Raw genomic sequence first — 25,217 nt, forward strand, 5'->3', positions numbered from 1 at the left:
GTCTTTCGTATTTCTAAAAATTATTTTGTGATTCATTGAAAAAGAAGGCAATATTTTTTTGTACTCTTTCTTCAAAATGCTTTCAATTGCTTTCAAGCACCGCGTCCGCCGCGTCCTGACCAGTACTGACAACCCTCTATTTTCTCCCGTTTCCGCATCCGGCGTCCTTTTCCGTCCGGCGTTCTCGGGGGAAGGTTGCCCGCTCGCAGAGCTACGAAAATTTATTAGTTTTACTGGCCAGGGCATGGCAGCAAATAATTACTTTGGGTTTACACACGGAGGAACTCAATACGGGTAAGTTAATTATAAAGGCAGGCTTGGGCGATGGGCGTTAGCCGGTGTTGGTGTAATGGCGAATCCTTGGATTATGCTGTAGATACCGGTGGTTTTTGTGTTATCTTGGGTGCACTGTAAAAGCCTGTTTCCAACATCGCTGAGATGGGGCAGAATGTTTCGTTTCCCGCCAGTCATTGTGTGCTGTGTGCTTCATGCTTAAATCCTGCTTGATGGGATCGATGCGCCGATTTCGTCTACATGCGGTCTGAAGCGAATAGATTTGAACTGTGTTCAGTATCACTTAGTTAAGGACTGGATTTCGTCTACATGAGGCGGTCTAAAGCGAATGGATTTGAAGTGTGTTGGGTACTTATTTACTGTAGGACTGATCACCAATTTACTTTTGGTGCTATCCCCAGATAGGGAGAGAAAAACACAGGTTTAACTTCAGTTGTTTATATTAAACAAACAATTTTGATTAGGAAATATCAATTTTCCATGGCCAATTACATCAAAAACAGTTAAAACACTGATTCATAACACTTCACATTCACACATTCAACATTCAACATTCACATTCAACTCATTCACAACACAACAGAAGTAAGCACCTCACCATTATGCCACGCCAACTACCTACCAAGATGCAAAATGGCACACTTTTTGTCTCTGATGCACCAGATATGTAACCAAAAGAATTTGATGTGAGCATTAAATACAAAGGGTAAAGGTAGAGATAAAGCCATCAGAAGATTTCATGGATATTTTTTTCACAATCTTGCATCATTTGGCATCCTGAATCCAAAAATGATACAAGTCTAGCATAAAAGGAAAAACAAAACAATCAAACCTGACCTAACCTTACCTACTTACCTACCTACAACCTACCAACCTGCAACCTACAAAGTACAAACCCAACAACCTACAACCTTAAAGCTACAACCTAACCTAACCCAACCTAAAACCTAAAATTTCTGCTGTTTCATTTGAATTAATAGCACCAAAATTGTAGTTTGGACCTCATCTTGATAAATACCATACAATGTACCATTACAACTATTTACACCCAAGGGACACTGGATTTTTTTTTTTGTACAAATTTATGTGGCAGGAACGCCACAAAAATTTCTTGTAGCCAAACTTCATCGCTGTCATCCAGTGGCAATACAGATTCCACTAGGTGAGTACTGAGTACATATGAGGCGAGGCCCAACCCCATCCAAAATTGTATCAAACAAACCTAACCTACCATGTTCCTGGGAATTCGCTCGCTAGGGATGGGAAGGAGTCTTAGGTGATGTAAGTGTTGCGGGAGCTGAACACACCGGATCCGAACGTCACTCTATTTGCAGTTTAGGGAGCACAAGCGCGTACCGCTCCACACGTCCCTCCGATCCCGTCTCCCGGGCCGCCGCCCGCCCAGCCAGCGCCAGCCCTCGACCCCGCCCGAGGGCCACGCGGCAGGGGCGGCGCCGGGCGCGGCCAGCCGGGGAGGCGCCACGGGCGGCGCCAGGCATGCCACAACGGGCGGTCACAGCCGCCCGTAACACCCCTCCCCCCTCACGGAAACAATCATACATTGAACAATGCGACACTTACGACACGCTATTTACATTACAACTATATACACAATCACAGCCTTCACCACCTCCACCACACTCATAGTCCCGCCTGGAACCTTTCAGGTGGTCGCGACACTCGGCCTGATCTGGTCACGTATGACATTGGCGGCAACATTCCCCTCTGAGCGACGCCCACATCACCAGATGGGCCAGCTCTCCCGAGTAAGTGCATTAGCGGCACCTCGAGCAGAACGCCATGCTCGTTACCACAGTCGCTCACGGGATCCACCCCCACGGCCCCACCACGTCCATTTGGACCACTCGGATCCTGAACTGGCCGCAAGTCGGTCCGACGAGGGATGAACTCCTTGAGGTCGTTGTGGTGCACGACGCGTGTCTTGCCGCGGACGTCCTGTATCCGGTAGGTAACTTCCTCCCCCGGTGTGCCTCTTCTCTCGACGATGGTCACCGGTCCTTTAAACGGCAGACCCAGCTTCGGTTTTCCTCCCACAGCGGCAGTGTGGTCTCGTACCCACACCTTCAAGCCCGTTGGGTACGCGGTAAAATTGAGTTTGCTGTCATGGCGAACCGCCATTCGAGCAGCTGATTGGGAGGAGGCTCTCCTCACCTGTGCGAAGACCCGCTTCATGTTCTTCAGCCGTTTGTTCAGGAAGGTTTCAGCTGGTATTGCGACTTCATCGGTTCCGTACATTACATCCAAAGGCAACCGAGGCTCAAAGCCATGGATCATGTAGAAAGGTGTGTGACCGGTGGTTTCGTGGAGGGAAGAATTGTAGGCCATGGCGTATGATCTGGTACTTTCGTCCCAGTCAAGGCCCTGGCTGTCGATGTATTTCGACACCATGTCTTTCAGGGTCCTCATGAAGCGCTCCACCATCCCGTCGCTCTCAGGATGATAAGGCGTTGTTCTAGTCTTGTGGATGCCGAGCCTCTGATACAGCTCACGCATCATCAGAGATTCGAATTGAGCGCCCTGATCTGTGTGAAGCCTCTCGGGAACACCAAGCTCCTGAACCCAGTGAAGGAGTGCCTCCATCACCGTTTCTGTCTTCTGATTCGGCATCGGGAAGATTCGTACGAACTTTGAGAAGTAATCCATGATCACGAGCACATATCGGTTGCCTCTTCTCGACACAGGCATCTCCGTGATGTCCATGGCTATTCTCTGGAAGGGTCGTGAGGTAACCTCGGTAACCATCGGTGCTCGTCTTTTGGGTGCCGGTCTGTACCGCCGCTGACACGGCGTGCACGAGGCACAGAAGCTCCGGATGTCCTCATTCATCCCCGGCCAGACGAATCGAGCCTTCACCCGGGCGATGGTCCGTCTGCGACCCATGTGCCCGCTCGATGGATCATCATGCGCCAGTCGGATGATCTCGGCCCGTTCAGTTTGAGGCACCGCCGCCTGGAACTGTCGACCCGAGGCAATGCCGATTACTCCATTCATGACGCGCACCTTGCTCCAGTGTTTTCGCAGCACTCCCCACCCAGCGAACGCTGCAGGCCTTGGCTTCTCCTTCCTCTCGTGTGCTCTTCGGAGAGCCGACAGCGTCGCGTCACTGGCTTGCGCCTGGGCGATTGGAGGGAGGGTCCGTTCTTGGACTGATTGTGACACAGCGACTGATACAGCAGCCGGTTCCTGCGTAAGCCTTGAGAATACAGCAGTTGGAGCTACAAGAGTCACAACCGACTCAGGCGAACCGCCTTCCGTCGGCGCGGGCGAGCCGCCCGCTACTGACCCCACCGTCTCCGTTCTATCTCCTCTCTCTGAGACAGAGCGACCGGGACACCACCCCTGGCCTTGGGCTTGACCAGATCGGACCGCAGACGCCATATCTGGTGGTCTGCGAGACAGCGCATCAGCGTTCCCGTGGGCCAGACCGCTGCGGATCCGAACATTGAAGTCGAAAGAACTCAGCTCGATCGCCCATCGACCACGACGTCCTGTGCCGTCTCGCTCTGCTGCGATCGATGTCGGTATGTTTGCCAGCGGCTTGTGGTCGGTCACCACTTCAAATCTGGCACCAACAGTGTACTGACGGAAATGTCTGATGCCATGAACGATCGCCCAGAGTTCCTTATCGTAAGTCGGCCATCTCGTCTGCTGCTTTGTGAGTGCCTTACTCTCATAGGCGATCACCTTTTCCTCCTCTCCAATGCGTTCAGCCAGCACCACACCCACAGCAGAGTTGCATGCGTCTGTATACAGGACGAACGTCCCTTCACCTGTTGGCAAAGCCAGTACGGGAGGCGAGGACAGAGTGGACTTCAACAGCTCGAATGCAATGCGCATCGGTTCGGACCACCTGATTCGTCCCTCCTCTACTGCGGCGTCCCTAAGTGGCTTTGTAATCGCGGCATACCCCTGAATAAACCGCGCGTAGTACCCGCACAGGCCTAAGAAGCTTTTCATCTCCTCCTCAGATGACGGCTGCGGCCAGGCCAGGACCTTGTCCACGTTATGCGGATCTGGACGTATCCCTTCCTCGGAGACGAGATGTCCAAGGAAAGTCACCTCCTTGCGTGCGAATCGACATTTCTGTGCCTTTAGCTTCAGCCCGGCTTGCTGAATCCTCAGGAGTACCTCCTGCAGGGTAGCCAGATGTTCTTCCTCGGTCCTGTTGAACAAGATGACGTCATCCAAGTACACCAAACAGCTTTTGGTGTCAAGGCCTGCGAGAATCAGTTCCATCATCTTCTGGAAAGTGCCGCTGGCGTTCTTGAGACCCATTGCCATGACTCTGAACTGATGGAGGCCTTTTCCAGTCGAAAATGCCGTCTTCTCTCGATCTTCAGCCGCCAGTTCAACCTGCCAATACCCTGTGGCCATGTCCAGCGTGGTAAACCACCTCGCCCTCGACAGGGTATCGAGCGAGTCGTCGATTCGTGGGAGCGGCAGGGCGAAGCCCTTCGTCACTGCGTTCACAGCCCTCAGGTCGACGCAGAAGCGGAAGGATCCATCTTTCTTGCGCACCAACACGACCGGCGAACACCACGGACTTTCGCTTTCCTCAATGACACCATCCTGTAACATCTTTTCTTTTTGTTTCTCTACCTGGTCTCGGACTTTCATGGGTATCCGTCGTGGACGTTGTTTGACTGGGACTGCATCCCCCGTGTCAATCCTGTGTTTTGTCACACCTGTACGACCAATGTCTCCCGGTCTTTTACTGAAGACGTCACTGTAGGTCTCAAATAAACCCCGTAGTTTGTTACGACCTCTCTCACTCAAGTCTGTCAGTTCTGGTGACAGGGCTTGCTGCACCTCCGGTTCCACCTCTCCAGGATCATGAGATGGATTACCTCCATCTCCACAGCTCGCCACATTGCAATCGGCACAGTCTGCCCCGGGACACAAAACACACAGGGCGTCTTCACCGCCCCCAAACGCAAGGAACGTCCCGACATCAGAGCCCTTCAAGAGACGGACGCCCTCCGCTCCGACATTCGTCAACCGGATAGGTATGGTGCCATTGGAGGCGATCACCACCACAGCCCGTGGAATCAATAGATCCTCACGCTCCGCCGTGCGGCTTGGCTCCATCATCCCACTTACCGAGCCTGCTGACGTCACAAAAGGTCCCTGGCCATCAAGTCGCTGCACCACTGCTGCTACCGTTGTTACCGAACGACCTGGTAGTGTTACTGCATCGCCAAGAATGACTCTAGCCCGCGGGGGACGGATCTCAGGGTATGTTGGAAGTGGAATCGTCATCCCTTTCATACGGATCACCCCCTTCTCATCGTCAATGATAGTTCTGTTTTGGCAACAGAAGTCACGTCCAAGGATCACGTCATAGACCAGCCCCGACACCACAGCCAGTCGTGGACACACAATCGACTCCTCCTCCACCTGGATAGGGACATCACGGAGCACCTCAACGATGTTCAGGGGGCTACCACCAGCTCCCTTCGCGGACCGCGTCGGGGTGGTGGCCTGACAAGCCAGTTCCGTTTTCAACCGCTGCTGGAGCCCATCCCTGACCATGGAAAAGTCGGCACCCGAATCGACCAGCGCCCATACTTCGAGGCTGCCCAAGTGGACTCGAATGGCTGTTGCAGTTAATCGGGACTGGATACACGCAGCCGGCTCTTGTCCCACAGGGCCAGCTGCCCCTAGTTTTCCGCCGGCTTATCAGATGGAAGGGCTTCCCTCGACATCAGCCCCCGACGTCCACCCATTGCTGGAGGCCCCTGCTGCAGGCGAGAATGGCATGCCGCCATCCAGTGCCCAGCCTCGCCACAGAATAAACAAAACGGTTGGAGCGGGGTGGCAGCTTGTACAGCCGACTGACAGTTACTCCGAATGTGACCCTCCTGCCCGCACGAAAAACATTTCACCCTGGTGGCTCTCGGTCCAGTTCTCGGCTGACCACGGCGTACCACCGGGCAGTCACGCCGAAAATGGCCGGGGGCACCACACCCGTAACATTTGACAGCCTCAGGCAGGTGGTCCGTCTTGGCAACGGCGAACGCCTCCAACGAAGACCGCAGCTGGCCGATCTCCTGCTGCAGCTGAGCTATCCTTGCATCCTGCTGCGACCCACCTCCTACCTCTGCATGAACAGCTGACGCTACAGCACCCAGGGGAAGGGGCCCAGTACCTGTATGCGTCGATGGGTTAGCAGCGCGTACCGCCTGGACGACCTCCTGGCGTTTATGCAGCTCTCGGATCACCGCTACAGCCGCAGACAGTGACTCAGGATTACGGTGGCACAGTTTCGTCTGGAGCCACTCATCCCGAAGTCCACATATGAACCGACTCGTCAGGGTTTTCATCACGAACGCCCTCTCTGCATACGTTTCCTCAGGACCTTTTCCCTCCCCTGACGGACCGGTAGAATGAGGGAACGCAGCCCGCCCCAGTCTCTTAATACGGTCAGCGAAGCTCTCAGCTGATTCCCCCGGCGACTGGGAGGCGCGCCCCAGCTCGGCCTGCGCCTGTAAGGGCTCGATTAACCGACCAAACCGGACCCCAAGTCCTGACTTTATCTCAGAGTACGAACTGTCACCCTGATACAGCGAATGCGCATAATCGAGTGCGACGCCATCCAGCAGAGGCAACAGCCGCTTAACTCGCTCAACGTCTCCGAGTCCCACCGTTAACGACTCGAAACGAGATATCCACCGCTCCCAATCATCTGTCTCTATACCCGCAAAACGAGGGGTTCGCGATACCAAAATAGTGTCGTTGAAATCCATGGCCAGCGGAAACAATTCACCAAATTATTCAAAACTGCACCCAGGCGGACCGCCTTATTCCTAACGTTCCCCTCAGAACAGAAAATATCGGCGTTCTATTTTCGAGCAAACCGCCCGCTTTTTGTCGAGCACAGACTAGTTACGACAATCAACATTCATGAACTAAATTTCAATAAATATCATCAAATGAAATTAATGAACTCACCCTTTGTCGTCTTCTGCAGTCCTACCGACCGCGCCAAATGTTGCGGGAGCTGAACACACCGGATCCGAACGTCACTCTATTTGCAGTTTAGGGAGCACAAGCGCGTACCGCTCCACACGTCCCTCCGATCCCGTCTCCCGGGCCGCCGCCCGCCCAGCCAGCGCCAGCCCTCGACCCCGCCCGAGGGCCACGCGGCAGGGGCGGCGCCGGGCGCGGCCAGCCGGGGAGGCGCCACGGGCGGCGCCAGGCATGCCACAACGGGCGGTCACAGCCGCCCGTAACATAAGGGCTAATAGATAAATGTTGGAAATGTTAGGTTAGAGTCCTGGAATAGTCTCCACTGGCGCCTTTTCCAGAACTCTTAAACTTAACATTTTTCCATTAACCATTACCTAAGATTTCCCCTATTTTGTGGCCAAGACCGGCCTTTGGCCGGCCTGGAGACAATTCCAGAACTCTCAAACCTAACATTCCATTTGCCCTTACCTGGGCTGAGATTTCCCCTATTTTGTGACCAAGGCTTACATCCTTATTTTGGTTCACATCCTTAGCAAACATGTTTCCAAATCACCCCCACCCAAAAACCCTGATATCCCACAGTGTCCCCTAACATGAAAATAGTTGTACCAGTATATTGTATTTAGTACTCACATCCAATTCTTTTGGTTACATATCTAGCGCATCAGAGGCAAAACAATGCTCACCATTTTGCATCTCAGCAGTTTGTATGGCGTACTGAAATGGTGTGTTTTTTATATGTTGGTAATTGTTGTGAAGGAATGCGTTGAAATTGTTTTATGTAATTGACCATGGAGGATCAGTGTAACTGATTTAACCCGGCGGCCGCTGGGCCTCCGCGCCACCCGCCGGCCGCTGGGGGGGGGGCATAGAGTTGCCCCCCCCCCTTTACTTCCGCGACGATATCGTCGCAACGCGAAAAGATAGAGAAGCGAAACTTTGCACATGTCTTTCTGAATACCTGGCCAAGGCTGTGTCCAAATTTGGTGTCGATCCCATTTGAAATGACGTCACAGTGACGTCATAAGTCAAATTATAGATTTGCGACTCTCAGTTTCCTCACGAACATCAGATGTATGGGACCGAATATAAAGAGCCGATTATTGGTCAGGAACTAGATGGAAGTGTGCTTAGATGTTTTAGGATGACAGCAGGTGCTGTCTAGTTCATTTACAGTTGAGTTTCATGCTCAGCGTCATCAGAAACGGTCCATATCTGGAAACGATAAAACTTTATGACGTCACTGTGACGTCATTTTATGACGTCACTGTGACGTCATCTTTGGTGCTACAACCACCAAACTTTCTCCAAACATTGCCTAGGTATTCATTTGAAGCTATGCCAAGTTTCACGTTCGTAGCTCATCAGGTTTCGGAGATATTCCACAAAACGTAAAGGGGGGGGGGGCAACTTTATGCCCCCCCCCCAGCGGCTCGTGGGTTAAATAAAGTGCTACTTTAAGGTAAAAAACTGAAGTATCGCCCACAACATTGATGTTTATCATCTCCTTTTTCTTAATTTAGTCTGAATGGTTGAATGAGCGGACTTGAGGAATCTGAGCCTGCACTTTGCTAGGGGTGAATAGTAACATTACATAACCGTTAAAATATTGAGATGGGACTAACCTATTGGTCTGTGTTGCAGTGCTGCTGCTGCTGCCGCAGCCGGTGCCGCAGCATACCAGGCCACGCCGGCCGCCGGCTACGCGGCCGTAGGGCATACTCCGGCGGCGGCGGCGACGTACGCTGCGCAGCGCGCCACCACTGCCTACGAGGCGGCGGCGGCCTACCAGCCGGCGGCGGCCACTAGCTACGCGGCCACGGCCAGCTCGGCGCCCACCTACGACTACTCGTACACGCGCGCGCAGACCTACGACAACGCGGCCAAGACGGCCGCCTTCTACCCGCAGCCGACTAGCACGTCATTCTCGGCGGCAGCCGACCCCGCCTTCCAAGGTGGGTGCGAACTCGCCGACAGTTACGTAGAGGCATATCACGCCAAACGTGTACGATTTTGCCTCTCACCTCTGAGCGTGAACTATCGTGCAGTTACTTCAGTACTGTGCTTAGTTTTTGCATCCATGGTATTCCAGGCGGCATCATTCCATTGCTTTGACTGGTTGTTTTGGATGCAATATTGACATTGCTGAGCAAGTAGACTGTGAGTAGGTCTCCTGACAGTCATTGGTTGGCAAGACACTGCAGTTGCTTACACTTTGTGCATGTTTTCTTTTTTTGTTGGGGGTGGGGTAAGGTTGTACATCCTGTTATGTACCATCTTTCGCCGATATGTTATGTAGTGGCACTGTTTGTCGCTGATCTTCCCAATTGTGTTTACTTTCCTTTGATATTCTTGAAGGATGGAAATTTCTTAGGTGCACAATGGCCGGAAATACCCATCACACATGTTGAACTGTTGGAAAATTGACACCTATTTAACCCCCGCCGAAACTGTTGGTTTTCTACATACGCACCGGCTGAGGGGGGGGGGATGGTACGACCCCCCCCCCCTTTCGCCGTTTCACCTCTGATGAAGCTAGAGTGTCGCGGAAAAACGAGCGTGTGCACCGATACGAGACGCAGCGACTGAAAAACGATTTTAAGGTCTCTGGTCAAATGACGACCTTTTAGGTAGGGTCAGGTGGCCCGAGGCACAGGTTCGGTTGTTGGTAAATAACTTCGCAAACATGACCGCAGAGTCGTGATTTTGGCACCATCGTGTTCGCCTCACTCAGTTGCTTCGAATGATACACTTTTTGTTCGGGTGAGGTCAAGTTCAGATGTTGACCTCTGATCAAGGTCAGGACTCAGGTCACAGCCCCCAGGTCACGGAAATGGTCGAAGGAGGTCATATTGTATATCATTCGATTTGGTAGGTCTTCCCGAGTCCATTGGTGGCTTTTGCACCTCGCTTTTTCAATTTGAGCGAGAGTTATTGGCGAAAAGCTATGACGCATAGTGATGTCACGCAAGATCAACAATGCAGAAGTGAAGCATAAGATCTTGCAAGCAGTGCATGAAATCACGATTCCGTGGGCTTGAGATAGTCTGAATTGGTTCCCGTCGCCAAAATAGCAGTTTTCATTTTTCCCCATTGACTTATGTGAGCTCACGTGACCGACCTGACCTCATATGGCTTTTAGGAAAAATCCGAGAAATACAAGTTGCGAGGCCTCTGTATGATACTAGTTGCTGCAAGTTTCATCTCCCTGTAAAAGCGGCTCTGGCACTGAGGGCGCTGCGAAGTTGCGGCATCTGAGGACCGTGCAGAGATTCACATATGACGTCTTAGGTCAGTGACCTGACCGGAAAATGTGGTTGGTGTCACAAGATCCAGCTTCAATCAAAGGTTGAGGTATACCAAGTTTCAGCTCTTTCGCCGGCGTGATACGAGCTATCGCGAAAAATCCAAAGGGGGGACGCCCCCCCCCCCCTCCTCGGCCGGTGAGAGTTAATTACTAGTGTTTTTTTTTTTCGCGGAAACTCCGAAGGAGCCCCCAGAGAAATCGAACGACATGAAAATTATGCTGGATCGTGCAAGTTTGGCCTCCTGGCGTTGTCAGAAAAGCAAGTAGCCGTTGTAAAGGAAATATTAAAGGTAGTGTGCCAGCTTTCTTGGACCGTATGGAGTTAATGGCCCAGATAAGGAGAACCGGATTTTTAGAACTTATCCATACCTTCAAAACTCATGGAAACGTCTTAAATTCTTCAAATTTTGAGTACCCCAGTGCGAAATTCGCCCCGACGGGTTGTCGGTCGTACCCCAACCACCTTTCACACCACTATGAACAATAAATGCACACACTGAAATCGCTATTACCGATATGCTCATCCAATCAAGTTTCGATAAACCCGTTCATCATCATCTCCTGCGGTTTCGAACACGCCTGTTAGGTGGCTTCTGATGCTCGTCGAGGTCGGAATTTCCAAATACGCGTGGTGCGTCGGGCCGCGCGCTCTGACTTCGGCCAAGAAAAATGCGTCAGCTGATCATTGTCATTTCTGCCACTTGCGTGTGGTGAAATGGGGTCATAACTTATAAGACGGCTTTTTCATATCAATTATTTTACATAAAATCATATTTCAAACCATAAATAATGTTCGACAGCCAAATAAAAGAAACAATACCAATACGGGCTTACAGTTTAAGGCTCGACATTGTGTTGTCTACGATTAGACAGCTGATAACTCATTCCCGTACGTCGTATGGTCGTAACACTATAATGACCTTTGCTTATTGTCACAAGTGCGCCGCATTCGCGATTGTTGCCCGACGCCTGTTTGCAGGTGAGCCCACTACAGTTGTTATACATATCTAAAAACCGAAAAACTTTTAGGCGAAAAAGGCACTATTCCAGGCCCATTTTTGATTTTTTTTTGCGATATTAGGTAAAAACAGAAGCTTCTTATCCTAGGAAAAATAAAATGGGAAATCTTTCAAAGGTGGCACACTACCTTTAATGAAACTCGCCTCCTAGTTCGCGTGTTTTATTATTGCGCACATAATCCGTGACAGCCGCGTTAACTTTCCGAATAGCAGTTCGGCGGTGCTATCAAGCATCTACTGGATACGTGCAGAGTGGCTAGGCGCCTGGTCTCAAATCAGGCCAAAGGGTCAAACAAGGACCTTTAAATCGGGAAGCGCCAGCCAGGAACTTTAATTATAGTTCCCTGATGCAGCTTGATGGATCCCACAGCGTCCTTCAACGAACTCGGCAGGGTTAACAGATATTTTTCGAACGCACCGAAAGACTCTGTGCCCTGGCTTTTGTGAATCGTATGTGTCTGTGAGGAAAGCAACTTTTGCCAACCATGATTTTCTGTCTTGCAGCTAAGTCGTCCACGACGTATACGGCAGGTTATCAGAACGCGGCCGCTCGTCCGGCCGGTCAGGCTTCCAAAACGTACAACTATCCGGCGGCCGGTGCCGCCCAGTCTTACACGTACCCGAACCAGGCAGCCGCCGCCGCCACGGCCAACAAAAGTGAGTACGCCGCCCCCCCCCCCCCATTTATTATCCGTGCGCTCCCCGCGACACGCCGAGACGATGTAAGTTTGCTATGGAATTTCATCTTTGCTTGATATGAAATGGTGCCTTATATTCAAATTGTACGTAACGTGTGCAATATGCATGTTAGTGTCTTCAACTTGTGTATGCTTTGTTTCTATTATTCAGAGTGACCGCGCCACAGAAGTCAGCGGTCGGCCCGTGTACTGGGCCGGCGGTGTTATGGCCCTTTCACACGTAGCAACTTTTCAGTCGCCGGCGACAGCAGCAGTCGCCGGCGACCGCCAGCGACCGCCAGCCAACGATCGTGTGTGACGTAGGTATGACGTAAGCAAGTCGGTGGCGATCGCCGGGCCACGGCCGGGCAATCGCCAGCAACTGGTGACGTCAGATCCGCGTCACAGGCCAGTCGCCGGCGACTCTTCTCGAGCAGCGGACGCCGCCATGACAGTTTTGTCCTTGGTGAGTGGTTTAGGTGATTTGTGATGCATTTTTGGTTGGTGTGGCTACCTTAAATTTGTTGCACAGTAGCATAGGGATTATTATCTTGTAGTTTGCCTGTCGTGAAGCTGTTGTGACTTGAATTTAAGCTTGATTCGACAATATTGGAGGGTTTATGTCATTTGTGGCGCACTTGCCCATGATCACCCATGATTTTTATTTGTGATAAATATGTATTTTTTTCATCAAAATTGAATATTTTAATGACATTGAAATTGACACTAGTTTCATAAGGTAATGAAAACTTGCTTGTTGTGTCACAAGAACATGGTTTACATTCAGTATCAGTGCCCGGCTTGAGGACAAAGTGCCTACCCATCAGTCAGCTATTTGCCTACGTATTCGTGCGCCACAAGGAAATATTTGATAGCAACAAAATATTATATTGCTGCTCATTAATTAGCATGATCAAAATCAAACAGGTAGCTTTGCAATTTTGTTATTGTTTCTGCTGGGGTTTTCCTTGGTACCATGGATAAACAACCCAGGCCAAACTTAATCCGCATTGGGTTCACATGTGTGTGCGTGCTCACATGGCAAATGATAATCCATGGCTTATTAGTACATAAATAATTGCATTATGCAACAGTAGGTGGTAGGTATGTCATGTATTTTGGCAAGGTATTAGGTGGTATGTATTTTGGGCCTGGAGCTGTTTCCTATTCATTGCAGCAATGCTGCCGTCATGGCTTATGTGTACCATGCGCACACAAGCTCCACCAATGTAAAAATGTCGTTTTCACACAAAACTCATAATTGGAGGAAGGTAGAGCAGACCAAGAATAAGCGGGCATTTGCTGCAGTGTGGAAAAAGTCACTAGAGGCTTGATACTTTTTTACATGCAGCAGCCTGGAGATGTCCACAGAGGCATGCCTGAGGATGTCCACAGAGGTGGATCCAGGCAATAGTTTTTACAATCTTCTCCCCTTGTGCCCGCTGTGTGTTGTGCTGACTGCTTGTCCCCCTTCTGGTGGTGCCTAGACTTGCCTCTGCATATCTCCCCAGGCTGCTGCATAATGTCTAAAAAAAAACCCTCAAGCCTCTAGTGACTTTAATCACTCCAGTCTCTACAGCATATGCCCACTCATGCTACAGCTGCCTTAATAATACCAAAATTAGTAACAATGGTCTCATAACCATATTCAGTAGGAAATGAATTACCTAGAAAATTATATTAAAAAATACACTTGCTTTCAAAAAGAATGAGCACTGCTAAAATGCTATTATTTCAAATAATGCTAGGTTTCTGAACCACAAATTCCAATTCTGTGTCACTGAATACTGATTGCCAATTGTACAAGACAAAAAGCATCAACAATGCTACATCAAGGATAATGATGCTAAGATAGTTCTCATTTTAGCCTGAAGTGTAAAAACCAAACCTAACCTGATTTGGGTATTTGGGTAAACCAAGCCTAACCTGATTTGGGTATTTGGGTAGTTTTTATGATGCTAAGCAATAGCCTATTCCAGGCTTCCTAATTTGCAGAGCTTTTGGTTAAAAAATGATTTTTAAAAATGTATTTGAAGTATGTTCTGACATGTCCGCCCTCTGTGCCTGGCAGACAAGTCACAGCGTTACCTGATGAGTCAAGAGGTTCTGTACCTGATGTACCTGATCAAGAGTACCTGATGATTCTGCAACACCACCTGATGGCCAACTCGACGGCATTGCTGACCCGAAAAGGAGTCTAGCAGCTGAATGTTCAACTTCTGCCACTGCACTGTTGACTCTGCCTAGAGACAGCATCTGCACCACGGCCCACAGACGATCTTCCGTGGGACGGTGTGCTGCGCACCAGTCACCACACTGACGGCGTTCACCTGTGTGCTGCACAACTTTCTGTGAGGTCAGGAGATCGACACTGACGGCCCCGGACGGTGTGCTCTGATTGCGCCGAGTGTGCTCCCTCGTGTCCGGGCCTTGATGCCAATACCGCACGCGAGGCGGCGCGCGTCCGCCAAGCCCTCACATACTGCGTCCAAGGTGCAGGTGGTGTTCGGTGACAGTGTGCAGCTTCTGCCGGCCCCGTGGACGGCACCGCATGTGACCATGGCATGTGCATTCGATTTTCTGACATAAGTGCAGTGAATTCATTTGTCATTTTGCTTCTGAATGGTGTCGCCGCTCGGTAGGGTCGATTCTGCCAGAGTAAAGAGGTCGCCACGATCGGCGGCGGTGGGCGGTGCGGCAAGCCGGAGCAAGGCACTCAGCAATCAGCTGCCGGGAGGTGGCGGCGGCGGCGGCGGCTGACGACTCGGGCCTCGAAAATCCTGTCGTGTGCGTTGCTGGCTATTATGCGTTGTTGGTGTGCGCTGTTTTGCAAGGCCTTTGGAGCGGCATGTCGAGTTTTGGACGAAGGAGCCTTGGTGTTTTGTTGGTCTATTTTCGATAAAAACGGTCATGAAGAGTGAGCTGTGTCCAGGCTGATTTTAAGATTTCTGTCACAGTATTGTCACCTTTGACCTAGGCTTGTGTCTTCTTGGGTATCGGCATATTGTGCCACCGTCTTTGCCCCGTGTCCGCGCGTGCTGCATTTTTATGTATGGTGTCATATACTGTCACCTCGCCATGTTTAGTGATATCCACTGTGTGGAAAAATGCATTTTGTTATAAGGGGGGGGGGGGTACACTTGTGTTCCCCAATCCAGCGCTTTAGATAATACAGCATCTGTTTTTGACATAATGAAAGCCTGTGTTTTATGTGGGTGGTGGGCTTCGCCGTTCCTCAGGTCCGTTTCTGGCATTTGAATTTCTGCTACATTTCTAGAATGCCTTTTTTTCTGTTTTTCATATACAAAGCACGGTTCAAATGTGTGACCACAAATCACTGTGATTGTCCCATGCTTACCACCAACCATTCCTTCAATGCTAATGTCGTTACAGCGAAGTTATTCATTTATTGAGAACAGGGTTGTAGTTGAATAAACAAGACAGGTGAGCAAAATCTGCAGCACTCGTAGTCTTGGCTGATGCGTTAGGAAAAATGGAGGAACTGCAAGTACACATCACTTTTCAGTTTTATGCTTGAGTGCATTGAATTCCAATGTAGAAGAATCGCAGTTTGATTGTATTTTCATTGATATTATGTATTGTTTCAATAATACTCGTAGATCTAATAAATATTATTCCAATATTACCTAGACGGTAGTTATCATCCTGCAAAACATGTCCAAATATTTAGTACCTTGAATAATGCAGTAAAATAAGCTGCGCCGCTGCATGTATCAGCAGCGCAATATCTGGTGCCAACTCAAGGTCAAGCGGGTCACGTGACAGCTGAGCGGCGGCTGGCTAGTACAGTCGCCGGCGACTTCAAAATGTTGGAAAAATTGAACTTTCTCGGCAACGCCGACAACTCTTCAATGATTGGCTGACACGACTGCTACGTCACACCCCGGCGACTGGTCAGCTGATATCGACAACTGCGGAGTTGCCGGCGACTGACCCCGGTCGCTGGCGATCGCCGGCGACTGACCCCGGTCGCTGGCGATCGCCGGCGACAGTTGCCGTCGCCGGCGACCGGAAAAGTTGCTACGTGTGAAAGGGCCATTATGTCTGTGGCAGACCATGGCACGGCCTGTCGGGCGCGGCTCGGGTCCGCCGTTCTGGTGGTCCCGGACCGAGTCCTGGCTGTGCCGGCCCCGAGAGTAGGACCGCCCCGCGCACGAGGCGGCCCTTAGTTAGCGGGCGTACAAATTGTTCTTGGAGTCATGATGCGCAACGCGCCGTTGGCTGTAAGCCCGTCATCTGACCGTTTCGTCCCGTTCCCCCTGTCTGGCAGACTACAGCGGGTATGACGCGGCGCTGTACAACGCGGCCACGTTGTACGTGCAGCAACAGGCGCACACGGCTCCTAAGGGCGCCGGCACGTGGAAGGCGTCGCGGCCCGGCGTCGGCGCCACCATCGGCCAGAAGCCCAAGCTGAAGCAGCCGCCCAAGCCGCAGCAGCTGCACTACTGTGACGTGTGCAAGATCAGCTGCGCCGGACCGCAGGTGGGTGTCGCTGTCTACTGCCCGCGGCTGTGGGTGTGCATTCTGCGTGAAATGGAGGTTGGATAGTGACTCCGTGGAAGTCCAAGTCCGAAGTCCGCAGTTAATAATTGGGCAAGCTTCGGTCAGCAGCACTCAAGCTTTTCAGGCTTGCCTATCTTGGCATGTTTGATATACAGCAGTGCTACATCACCTGAGAACTACTGAACATGTGCGTGTATCGTTGCACATGTTCCAACATTCTCAAACAGTTGTTCAATTTGTTGTTCATGTTCGACAGCGCGGTTTATTGTGTGGTCACATTTCTACCTACCTTGTTTCTAGACGTACCGGGAGCACCTGGAGGGCCAGAAGCACAAGAAGAAGGAGTCTGCGCAGAAGCAGACTGCGGGAACAACGCCGAACGCTCCACGCGGCGGCAACTCTCTGCGCTGCGAGCTGTGCGATGTCACCTGCACCGGCAGCGACGCGTACGCGGCCCACATCCGCGGCGCCAAACACCAGAAGGTGAGGCGAGACGATAATACCACAGACTGGAGTCGGTTCTGCTTTACTTTTGTTTGAAGTGTAGACATAGTTTGTTGGCCGGCGCGGGACCGGAACCCTCCATGGTTGGGCAAGGAGCCGGCTGTCGTTGGCCGGCAGTCCTAATCAACCGTGGTACACGACCGCTATCGGCCCAGGAAGATCCCAGACTGCGCGCCACTGCCAGTACTGATTCATGCCTGGGATACATTCATTACGGAGCGAGCGAAGCGAGCGTAGTCTTTCCTTAGATTAACGGAAATTTCTGAGTATGAGCGGCCGGCCGGCCGGCCGGCCGGCCGGCCGTGGTCACGCTTTTGCGAGGCTTATATCTCAGCAACCACTTGACCGATTTACACGCGGTAATTTTTGTAGGGTAGCTTCATTCCTTCTACCAAGTATTGGACTATTCCCGATGCATGTGGGTGACCCCTTATGCACGTGCCACGTGCAAAACGAAGAGGTGTCAGTTTTGTAATTGTTGCAATATCTCGGTAACTACTTGGCCGATTGCGCTGAAAGTTGGCATGTAGGTAGGCACCCACTAGGCACTGCATATACATGTGCCAGAGTTGGGGTGCTGCTGCACGTGCGCACGTGCAGGGGTCGTTTCCAGGGCCTCGTTTCATAAAGCGAGTCCGTAACTTACGCCGGTTTTTGGTTTTGTATTGTAAGTGCATGTGAAGCGATAAAGTTATTTCCTCCTCTCCCTTCTGTTCTTGCTTACAAGATAAATATATTGAACGATTCAAACTATCGTCATCGCTTCACATGCACTTGCAATTCAAAACCAAAAACCGGCGTCATTTACGGACACGCTTTATGAAACGAGGCCCTGATCTCGGGAACGGCTGGACCGATTGCGCTCAAATTTGGTACACGGTTAGGGACCGGTTAGTAGCGTGCCGTGCACAAGTCAGTTGGGACCCATTTTGCACGTGCGCACGTGCAGGGTGCCGCTTCCAGATCTCGAGAACGGCTGGGCCGATTGTGCCCAAATTTGGCACATCGCTAGAGACCAGTTAGTAGGGTGCCGTGCACAAGTCAGTTGGAGGTACCCCCTCGCAATTTCGCACGTGCAAGGCCCACCCTCTCGCTCGCTCCGTTAGTCGCCCCAAAAGGCGTTATACTGGTTACTACACATCGTTTAGAAGCCGCGCCTGGTATCGACTTTGTGTGATTACGGAGCGAGCGAAGCGAGCGTAGTCTTTCCTTAGATTAACGGAAATTTCTGAGTATGAGCGGCCGGCCGGCCGGCCGTGGTCACGCTTTTGCGAGGCTTATATCTCAGCAACCACTTGACCGATTTACACGCGGTAAATTTTGTAGGGTAGCTTCATTCCTTCTACCAAGTATTGGACTATTCCCGATGCATGTGGGTGACCCCTTATGCACGTGCCACGTGCAAAACGAAGAGGTGTCACTTTTGTAATTGTTGCAATATCTCGGTAACTACTTGGCCGATTGCACTGAAAGTTGGCATGTAGGTAGGCACCCACTAGGCACTGCATATCCATGTGCGAGAGTTGGGGTGCTGCTGCACGTGCGCACGTGCAGGGGTCGTTTCCAGATCTCGGGAACGGCTGGACCGATTGCGCTCAAATTTGGTACACGGATAGGGACCGGTTAGTAGGGTGCCGTGCACAAGTCAGTTGGGACCCATTTTGCACGTGCAGGGTGCCGCTTCCAGATCTCGAGAACGGCTGGGCCGATTGTGCCCAAATTTGGCACATCGCTAGAGACCAGTTAGTAGGGTGCCGTGCACAAGTCAGTTGGAGGTACCCCCTCGCAATTTCGCGCGTGCAAGGCCCACCCTCTCGCTCGCTCCGTTAGTCGCCCCAAAAGGCGTTATACTGGTACCATTGCATCTAGCTTTGTTCGGACAATCACGCGTCTATCGTCTGTCGGCCAGGTGGTGAAGCTACACACCAAGCTGGGCAAGCCGATCCCGTCGACGGAGCCGGTGGTGGTCCCGGGGAAGTCGACCACCACCACGGCCAAGACGGGCGCGGCCACCACCACTGCCGTCACCAAAACCACTGAGGTCACCAAGGTCGTCGCCACGCCCAAAATCAACTTTGTCGGTGAGTTTTTCGCCGTTGAAATGAGACTTGTCGTTGAGAGACTCCCGTCTATTTTTGCATCGCCGTTTTTTCACCAAGTAGTTGGCGAGAATACGATCGTAGATACCCAGCCAGAGTGGCGATGAAAACTAACAGTTGCATGGCCCAGTGCGGGGTGTCTGATCGTGGTTCGTCCTGTCGACAGGCGGCACCAAGCTGACGACCACCACGCCGACGGCCACGGCCGCCGCCGCGGGCACCGCCGTCAAGGAGGAACCCAAGGAGGCTGCTGCTGCTGCTGCCCCTGCCGCGGCGGCGGCGGCGGCGCCGGCAGTGGCGCGGGACGATACGGTGGCAGTGGCCGCCGCCGCCCTCGGCGAAAAGGAGGTGGAGCCCGTGGGACAGGAGTACATCGAGGAGATCAAAAACGAGGAGGGTGAGTTGTTACTGAGAATCGGATATGCTACCTTTCGCGATGATCGGTATCGTATATGAAAGGTTGTATAGGAAGCTAATGAGCAACAGACTATCTTCAAACATTACCATGCCTTATTGAGCATGTCATTGAGCACAGGATTATCTGTTTATATCGTTTGACTGTTTGTTCGCAGGTAAGGTCGTCAGCTTCAACTGCAAGCTGTGCGAGTGCCGCTTCAACGACCCGAACGCCAAGGAGATGCACATGAAGGGCCGCCGGCACCGGCTGCAGTACAAGAAGAAGGTGAACCCGGAGCTGATTGTGGAGGTGAAGCCCAGCCTGCGCCAGCGGAAGCTGCAGGAGGAGAAGCTGCGCCGACAGCAGATGCGCGAAGAGATGTGGCGCCGCCGCGAGGAGTCGGCCATGGACGACGAGGAGCGTATCTACTGGGAGGAGCGGCGCCGCTATGAAGAGGAGATGGAGTACTTCGAGTGGTGTCGGCGCGGCGCCGGACGTGGCATGCCGCCCTTCGGGCCCATGGGACCGATGGGACCGCGCTTCGGACCCATCCCGCCCATGGTGAGTACTCGGCGCAGGGTCGGAAAGGGCTGGGTCGCTGCCAGGTATCGCTGAATCCGGTTAATCTGGGGATAGGCCGGAAAGGTCCTATCTGCAGTCCGATCGGTTGGGGTGGGGATTAGTTTAGGGTCGGCACGATCGGTTGCGATGGGGATTAGTGGGGTCGGCGTGCCGGTATCTCCGGTCGGTCCTCGCGGGGGTCCAAAAGAGGTCCGATGTATCCCCGGGGTAGGGAAGGTGTCCTATCTCCAGTCCGATCAGTTGGGCTGGGGATTAGAGGGCGGCGTGCCGGTATATCCGCTCGGTCGTTGGGGGATTAGTGGGGTCGGCGTGCCGGTATCTCCGGTCGGTGCCTTTGTGCCGCTCGGTCGTTTCCACGCCACAGCCAACACCAGCCGCGTGCCTATCGTTGCCGCCGGGTGCGTCTGTCGCTCCGGCGGTCGGATGGTGCTCGGTACATTCATTTTTGTGTCGCTCTTTATTCAGCCGATTACAGTTACGTCTTACAAATTTAGTTCGTCTTACAAATTTAGTTCCTGCTTGCGCTATTGCTCGCTTGTGTTTCCCTTCACTATAGTAGCTCAACCGTATAAGTGAATAATTGTTTAGCCGACGTTTGCTTCAGCTGCTACTGTCGTGCTTTTTCATGGCGTTTTATTTAATTCGTCAAAGCCGCTCTATGCATGCCGCCAGCCGGTTGCCGCCATCTCTGACCTTTTCTTCGTTCCGATCTCAGCTGCGCCGTCCGGACTCGGCCGACGACCGGCACGTGATGGCCAAACACTCTGAGATCTACCCCAAGGACGAGGAGCTGAACGCCATCCAGAAGATCGTCTCCAACTCGGAGAAGGCGCTGAAGATGGTGTCCGACGACATCGCCGAGGCGGACGCGCCGAAAAAGGACGACGGCACCGCCAGCGAGAGCAAGGACGAGTGAGTACTGGCGCCGAGGCGGACACCCTAAAATTGATGCTTTTTTTCTTAGGCTTGCTCAATTCTGCCGTCCAAAGGCAAAAACGCATATGTCGGGTCAGGTCATGGCCCGACATATGCGTTTTTGCCTTTGGACGGCAGAATTAAGCCTGTTGAACGTGTTTGCACTAGAAAGCCTACTTGATCCATGGTGGTCACCACGACAGCTGATTACTGCTATGACCGGTGGCACGTGACTGACCGACGCTCGCTCTCCCCTAGGGATGGCAAGGAGCTGCCTCGCACGCTGAAGGGCGTGATGCGTGTCGGCGTCTTGGCCAAGGGACTGCTGCTGCAGGGCGACGCCGATGTGCAGCTGGTAGTTCTCTGTGCCGAGAAGCCGACACGCACCCTGCTCGAGCGTGTCGCCAATTTGATGCCCAAACACTTGGCGGTGAGTCGTCGCGCGCGCGACGGAGTCCTCCATGGTTGGGCAAGGAGCCGGCTGTCGTTGGCCGGCGGTCCTAATCAACCGTGGTACACGACCGCTATTGGCCCAGGAAGATCCCAGACTGCGCACCACTGCCAGTACTGATTCATGCCTGGGACACATTACAACACACAAAATGCTGCTAAATGATCAATGTCACGTTAACTCATACCTGACTAGCCGATTCAATTTTTCGCTATTTTATTTCGGTAACTCCCAGCGTAACATCTCCGTCTCTGCTGGGCCGGCAGACGGTGACGCCCGACGAGAAGTACGCGCTGAAGCTGAGCGTGGAGCAGGCGTCGCTCATCATCACCAACCAGACGGAGCCGCAGATCAACGTCACCGTCACCCTGACTTCCCCGCTGATGCGGGATGGGGCCGCCGACGGTGGTGAGTGGACGCGGGACGGCCGGCGCCGTGCAGCGGCCCAAAATATCGACCCCAGACACCGGACCCCGCTCCCGCCCAGTCAGCTTTGGTTCAGCAAGGCAGCAGTGCTGCGCAGCAGAGTGGTTCTATAATTATTTGGAACCGTGTGGCTGATGTGTCACGAGTTTGTTAACGTAGTGAATTAACCGGTCTTGCGAAAAAGACGAATGTCTGGAAGCGTGTCGAACCTTCCAAGTCCGGGCGTCCAAAAATCACGTATCATCGAAAGTGTGATAAGTAATTTGATTAGTAAGGCGCGTCATCGTACCTATAATGCCGAGTTGGGCACTGCCAGTATTTTAGTGTACCCCGTTCCCCGCGGTCGCCGGTTTTGGGCCACTGCGCTGGTGTGCGAGCTGTGAGCGTGCCGTGGGGACGGCGGGCCGACCGGCAGCGACGCCCACTGAGAGCCGACCTTGTCTTCTGCAGGGTGCTGGAGGCGGCTGAGCCGCGCGGCCGCGCATCACACATGCGTCACTGTCGTTCGATTCACTCTCGCTGCTCTCAGTTTGCCCGTAGTTGTGCACTGGATGCTTTGCTTGATGATACGAGGGTCGGGATTTTTCACTTGTGTCCAAAATGGTTCGTGTGGTGCTGATGCCAGCTGGTAATCATTTTGGACTGCTTGTTTTCTCATCATGTGTTTGTTTCATTCATTCACAGAACGTAGTGTCATTTACGATGTGCTTTATCGAGCCTCTCGCCCTCCCCTCGTTAGTAACGTAATCGCGAATTCGCATTCTGAGCATTTACCGTATTTAGTGCAATTATCATGCTTGTTTCGCGCGAACGACAGTGACCCAAGATCATGTATGATGCGGGGCCGGTTCGTTCGCAGAGCCAACTGCCTCCAAGGACCCGCCAGACGTCTTGGACAAGCAGAAATGCCTCGAGGCCCTAGCGGCTCTGAGACATGCTAAATGGTTCCAGGTCTGGACACACGCCGCCGAGTCACTCGCGCCGGAATGACGTGCTCGCTTTCTGGTCTTAATCTCTGCAGATCGTTCTTCTGCAGATATTTTATCGTTTAAATTTGCACGTCCTTCTGTCGCGGAGCTCACACCCATTTTTTCAGCCTTATCTCTGGGCAGTGGGTTGTCGGGTCGGGGTGGCGGTGTCGCGGCGTCCGCCGGCGGCAGACGGCGGTCGTTTAGCGGCGCGGCACGGGGCGAGCCGTCCCGGTCCGCGCCGCTCGCCGGCCGGCCGCGCTGCCGTCGCCGGAGCCGCCGGGCGGGCGGGTCCCTCTGACACAGCCGGCGCTCTCTGCACCGCTGGCGACTCGTAACGTAACGTAATGTCACGTCACTGTCGGGCGCGCGGGCGGCTCGGCGCCGAGCCGTTTCCAGAGCCATGTTTTTGTCACTCAGACCAGAGTCCGTCGCAGAGAGCAGTTCGGTGTGTAGGCTTCACATAAGGCTGGAAAGATAGTCGGTCCTGTCGGCCGCGCGTGTGGCGTTTGGTGAGCCAGTGAACCGTATTGTTACGTATGGTAGTTCCAACCCACCGTTACCCTCCTCCGTGCAGGCTAGGGCCAGCGGCGTGCAGAGCTGTGTGATCGTCATACGCATAATGCGTGAACTCTGTCAGCGTGTGCCCACATGGACTCCGCTCAACACCTGGGTAAGTCGACTCTTACGGTTTTTGTAAGCCAATCAGACTAATAGCGATTCCAATTTATAAAACTTCAATGTGATTTGCAATTGATTTCGTAAAGGCTGCTTGTTTCAATGTGTGTCCTGATGGGGACTGTGCGCTTTGGTGAGTGATAGGTGCCGGCGTCGTTCACTAACTTGCCTGCCTCCCGGGTCCAGGCGCTGGAGCTGCTCGTGGAGCGGGTGGTGGCCTCTGCCGGCTTCCCGCTGGCGCCCGGCGACGCGCTGCGCCGCGTGCTCGAGGCCATCGCGTCCGGCCTGCTGCTGCCGGGCACGCCGGGCCTGATCGACCCGTGCGAGAAGGAGCCGGTCGACACGCTCTCCGGCCTGACGGCCCAGGAGCGCGAGGACATCACGGCCTCGGCGCAGCACGCCCTGCGCCTGATGGCCTTCCGACAGGTGCACAAGATCCTCGGCATGGACGCCCTGCCGCCGCCCAAGTTCAACCGCGGCAAGTTCAACCGGAAGCGGCGGCGCGACAACAGCTGCTCGGGCGAGAACGGCGACTCGGAGGGTGAGTGACGGGCGGAGGGCGCTGGGCTGGGTGGGTTCGGTCAGCGGCGCAACTGCTGCCCCCGCGGCCTGTGAGCTGGAGCTCATTTTATGACACTGAGCTCATTTGCTGCCTTTGCTGCTTTATGCCATGGAACCTCTGCGCATTTCGCTGTTACGCGGTAGCACCTGGGAAAGTTAAGTTGGATCTGACCCTCACCGGCTTTCCTATTTGCAGGCGGTGATGGTAAGAAGGACAAGAAGGAAGATGAGAGCGAGGCGGCAAAGGCCGATGCCAAGTGATGACCCAAGTTCAGTTGCGGCTGGAGACTTGTGCCGTCAGAGGAACTTTGGCGTGGGGATTTTCCGGCGCCCGGTCGGATGGGCGTAGCTTTGTTGTCCACTTTCCTGTCTGTAGCCGTTGTTTCTGAAACACGCTGCACGCACCACTCAGTTGGTCACTGTATGATAGACATCTGTGCGTTCAGTAACCACGAGGAGGATGGTGGTGGCGAGTAATCTCTCCCCCAGTCACCATATATGTGTTTTTCGTGCTGTGCTATAATTTGGTCGACCCCGCCAGGGTAACATCTTGGTATGCGGAATAGACCACTTGTAATATGTTATATTAAGTCGAGTGCAAGTTTTAGACTTGCGGCATGTTAGGTCATTGTAAGTTTAATTGCTTGTGTCTGTAGTACAGTGGAAATACACTATGTGATTGTGTAAAGGCTCTGTGTTATGGTGAACACATGCTGGGGCACCAGGAACCTGTTGCAGTCTCTTCTAAGGTACGTTTTGAGCAAATTGTTCCGTCCATTGCTGTCACTTCTATGTCACTTTTCCTGTTTTATGCGTGCTTGATTG

General features: G+C 52.8%; 1 protein-coding gene across 2 annotated transcripts; it reads left to right on the top strand.

Moving 5' to 3' along the window:
- Positions 1–25,080, top strand: LOC122380902 (zinc finger RNA-binding protein-like). Of its 2 annotated transcripts, none has more exons than XM_043364503.1 (15): positions 1–294; positions 8,929–9,239; positions 12,115–12,267; positions 16,579–16,790; positions 17,112–17,294; positions 19,225–19,396; positions 19,581–19,811; positions 19,987–20,372; positions 21,109–21,305; positions 21,567–21,738; positions 22,026–22,167; positions 23,045–23,136; positions 23,731–23,826; positions 24,018–24,372; positions 24,589–25,080. In XM_043364503.1, the coding sequence occupies exons 1-15, from the start codon at positions 77–79 to the stop codon at positions 24,651–24,653; spliced, it is 2,985 nt and encodes a 994-aa protein (XP_043220438.1). In that variant the 5' UTR covers positions 1–76; the 3' UTR covers positions 24,654–25,080. The 2 variants fall into 2 exon arrangements, with proteins under 2 accessions (XP_043220438.1, XP_043220437.1); XM_043364502.1 differs by having other exon boundaries at positions 130–294; positions 22,026–22,164.
- Positions 25,081–25,217: the final 137 nt, after the last annotated feature.

This window comes from Amphibalanus amphitrite, unplaced genomic scaffold (genome assembly GCF_019059575.1).
Source record: "Amphibalanus amphitrite isolate SeventyFive unplaced genomic scaffold, NRLGWU_Aamphi_draft 000109F_arrow, whole genome shotgun sequence".
NCBI lineage: Eukaryota > Metazoa > Arthropoda > Thecostraca > Balanomorpha > Balanidae > Amphibalanus > Amphibalanus amphitrite.

Coding starts and splice junctions, on each gene's coding strand:
- LOC122380902 (XM_043364503.1), top strand. CDS start 77: ATGCTTTCAATTGCTTTCAAGCACCGCGTCCGCCGCGTCCTGACCAGT. Junction 20,373..21,108: donor TCGGACCCATCCCGCCCATG/GTGAGTACTCGG, acceptor TTCCGATCTCAG/CTGCGCCGTCCGGACTCGGC. Junction 24,373..24,588: donor CGAGAACGGCGACTCGGAGG/GTGAGTGACGGG, acceptor TCCTATTTGCAG/GCGGTGATGGTAAGAAGGAC.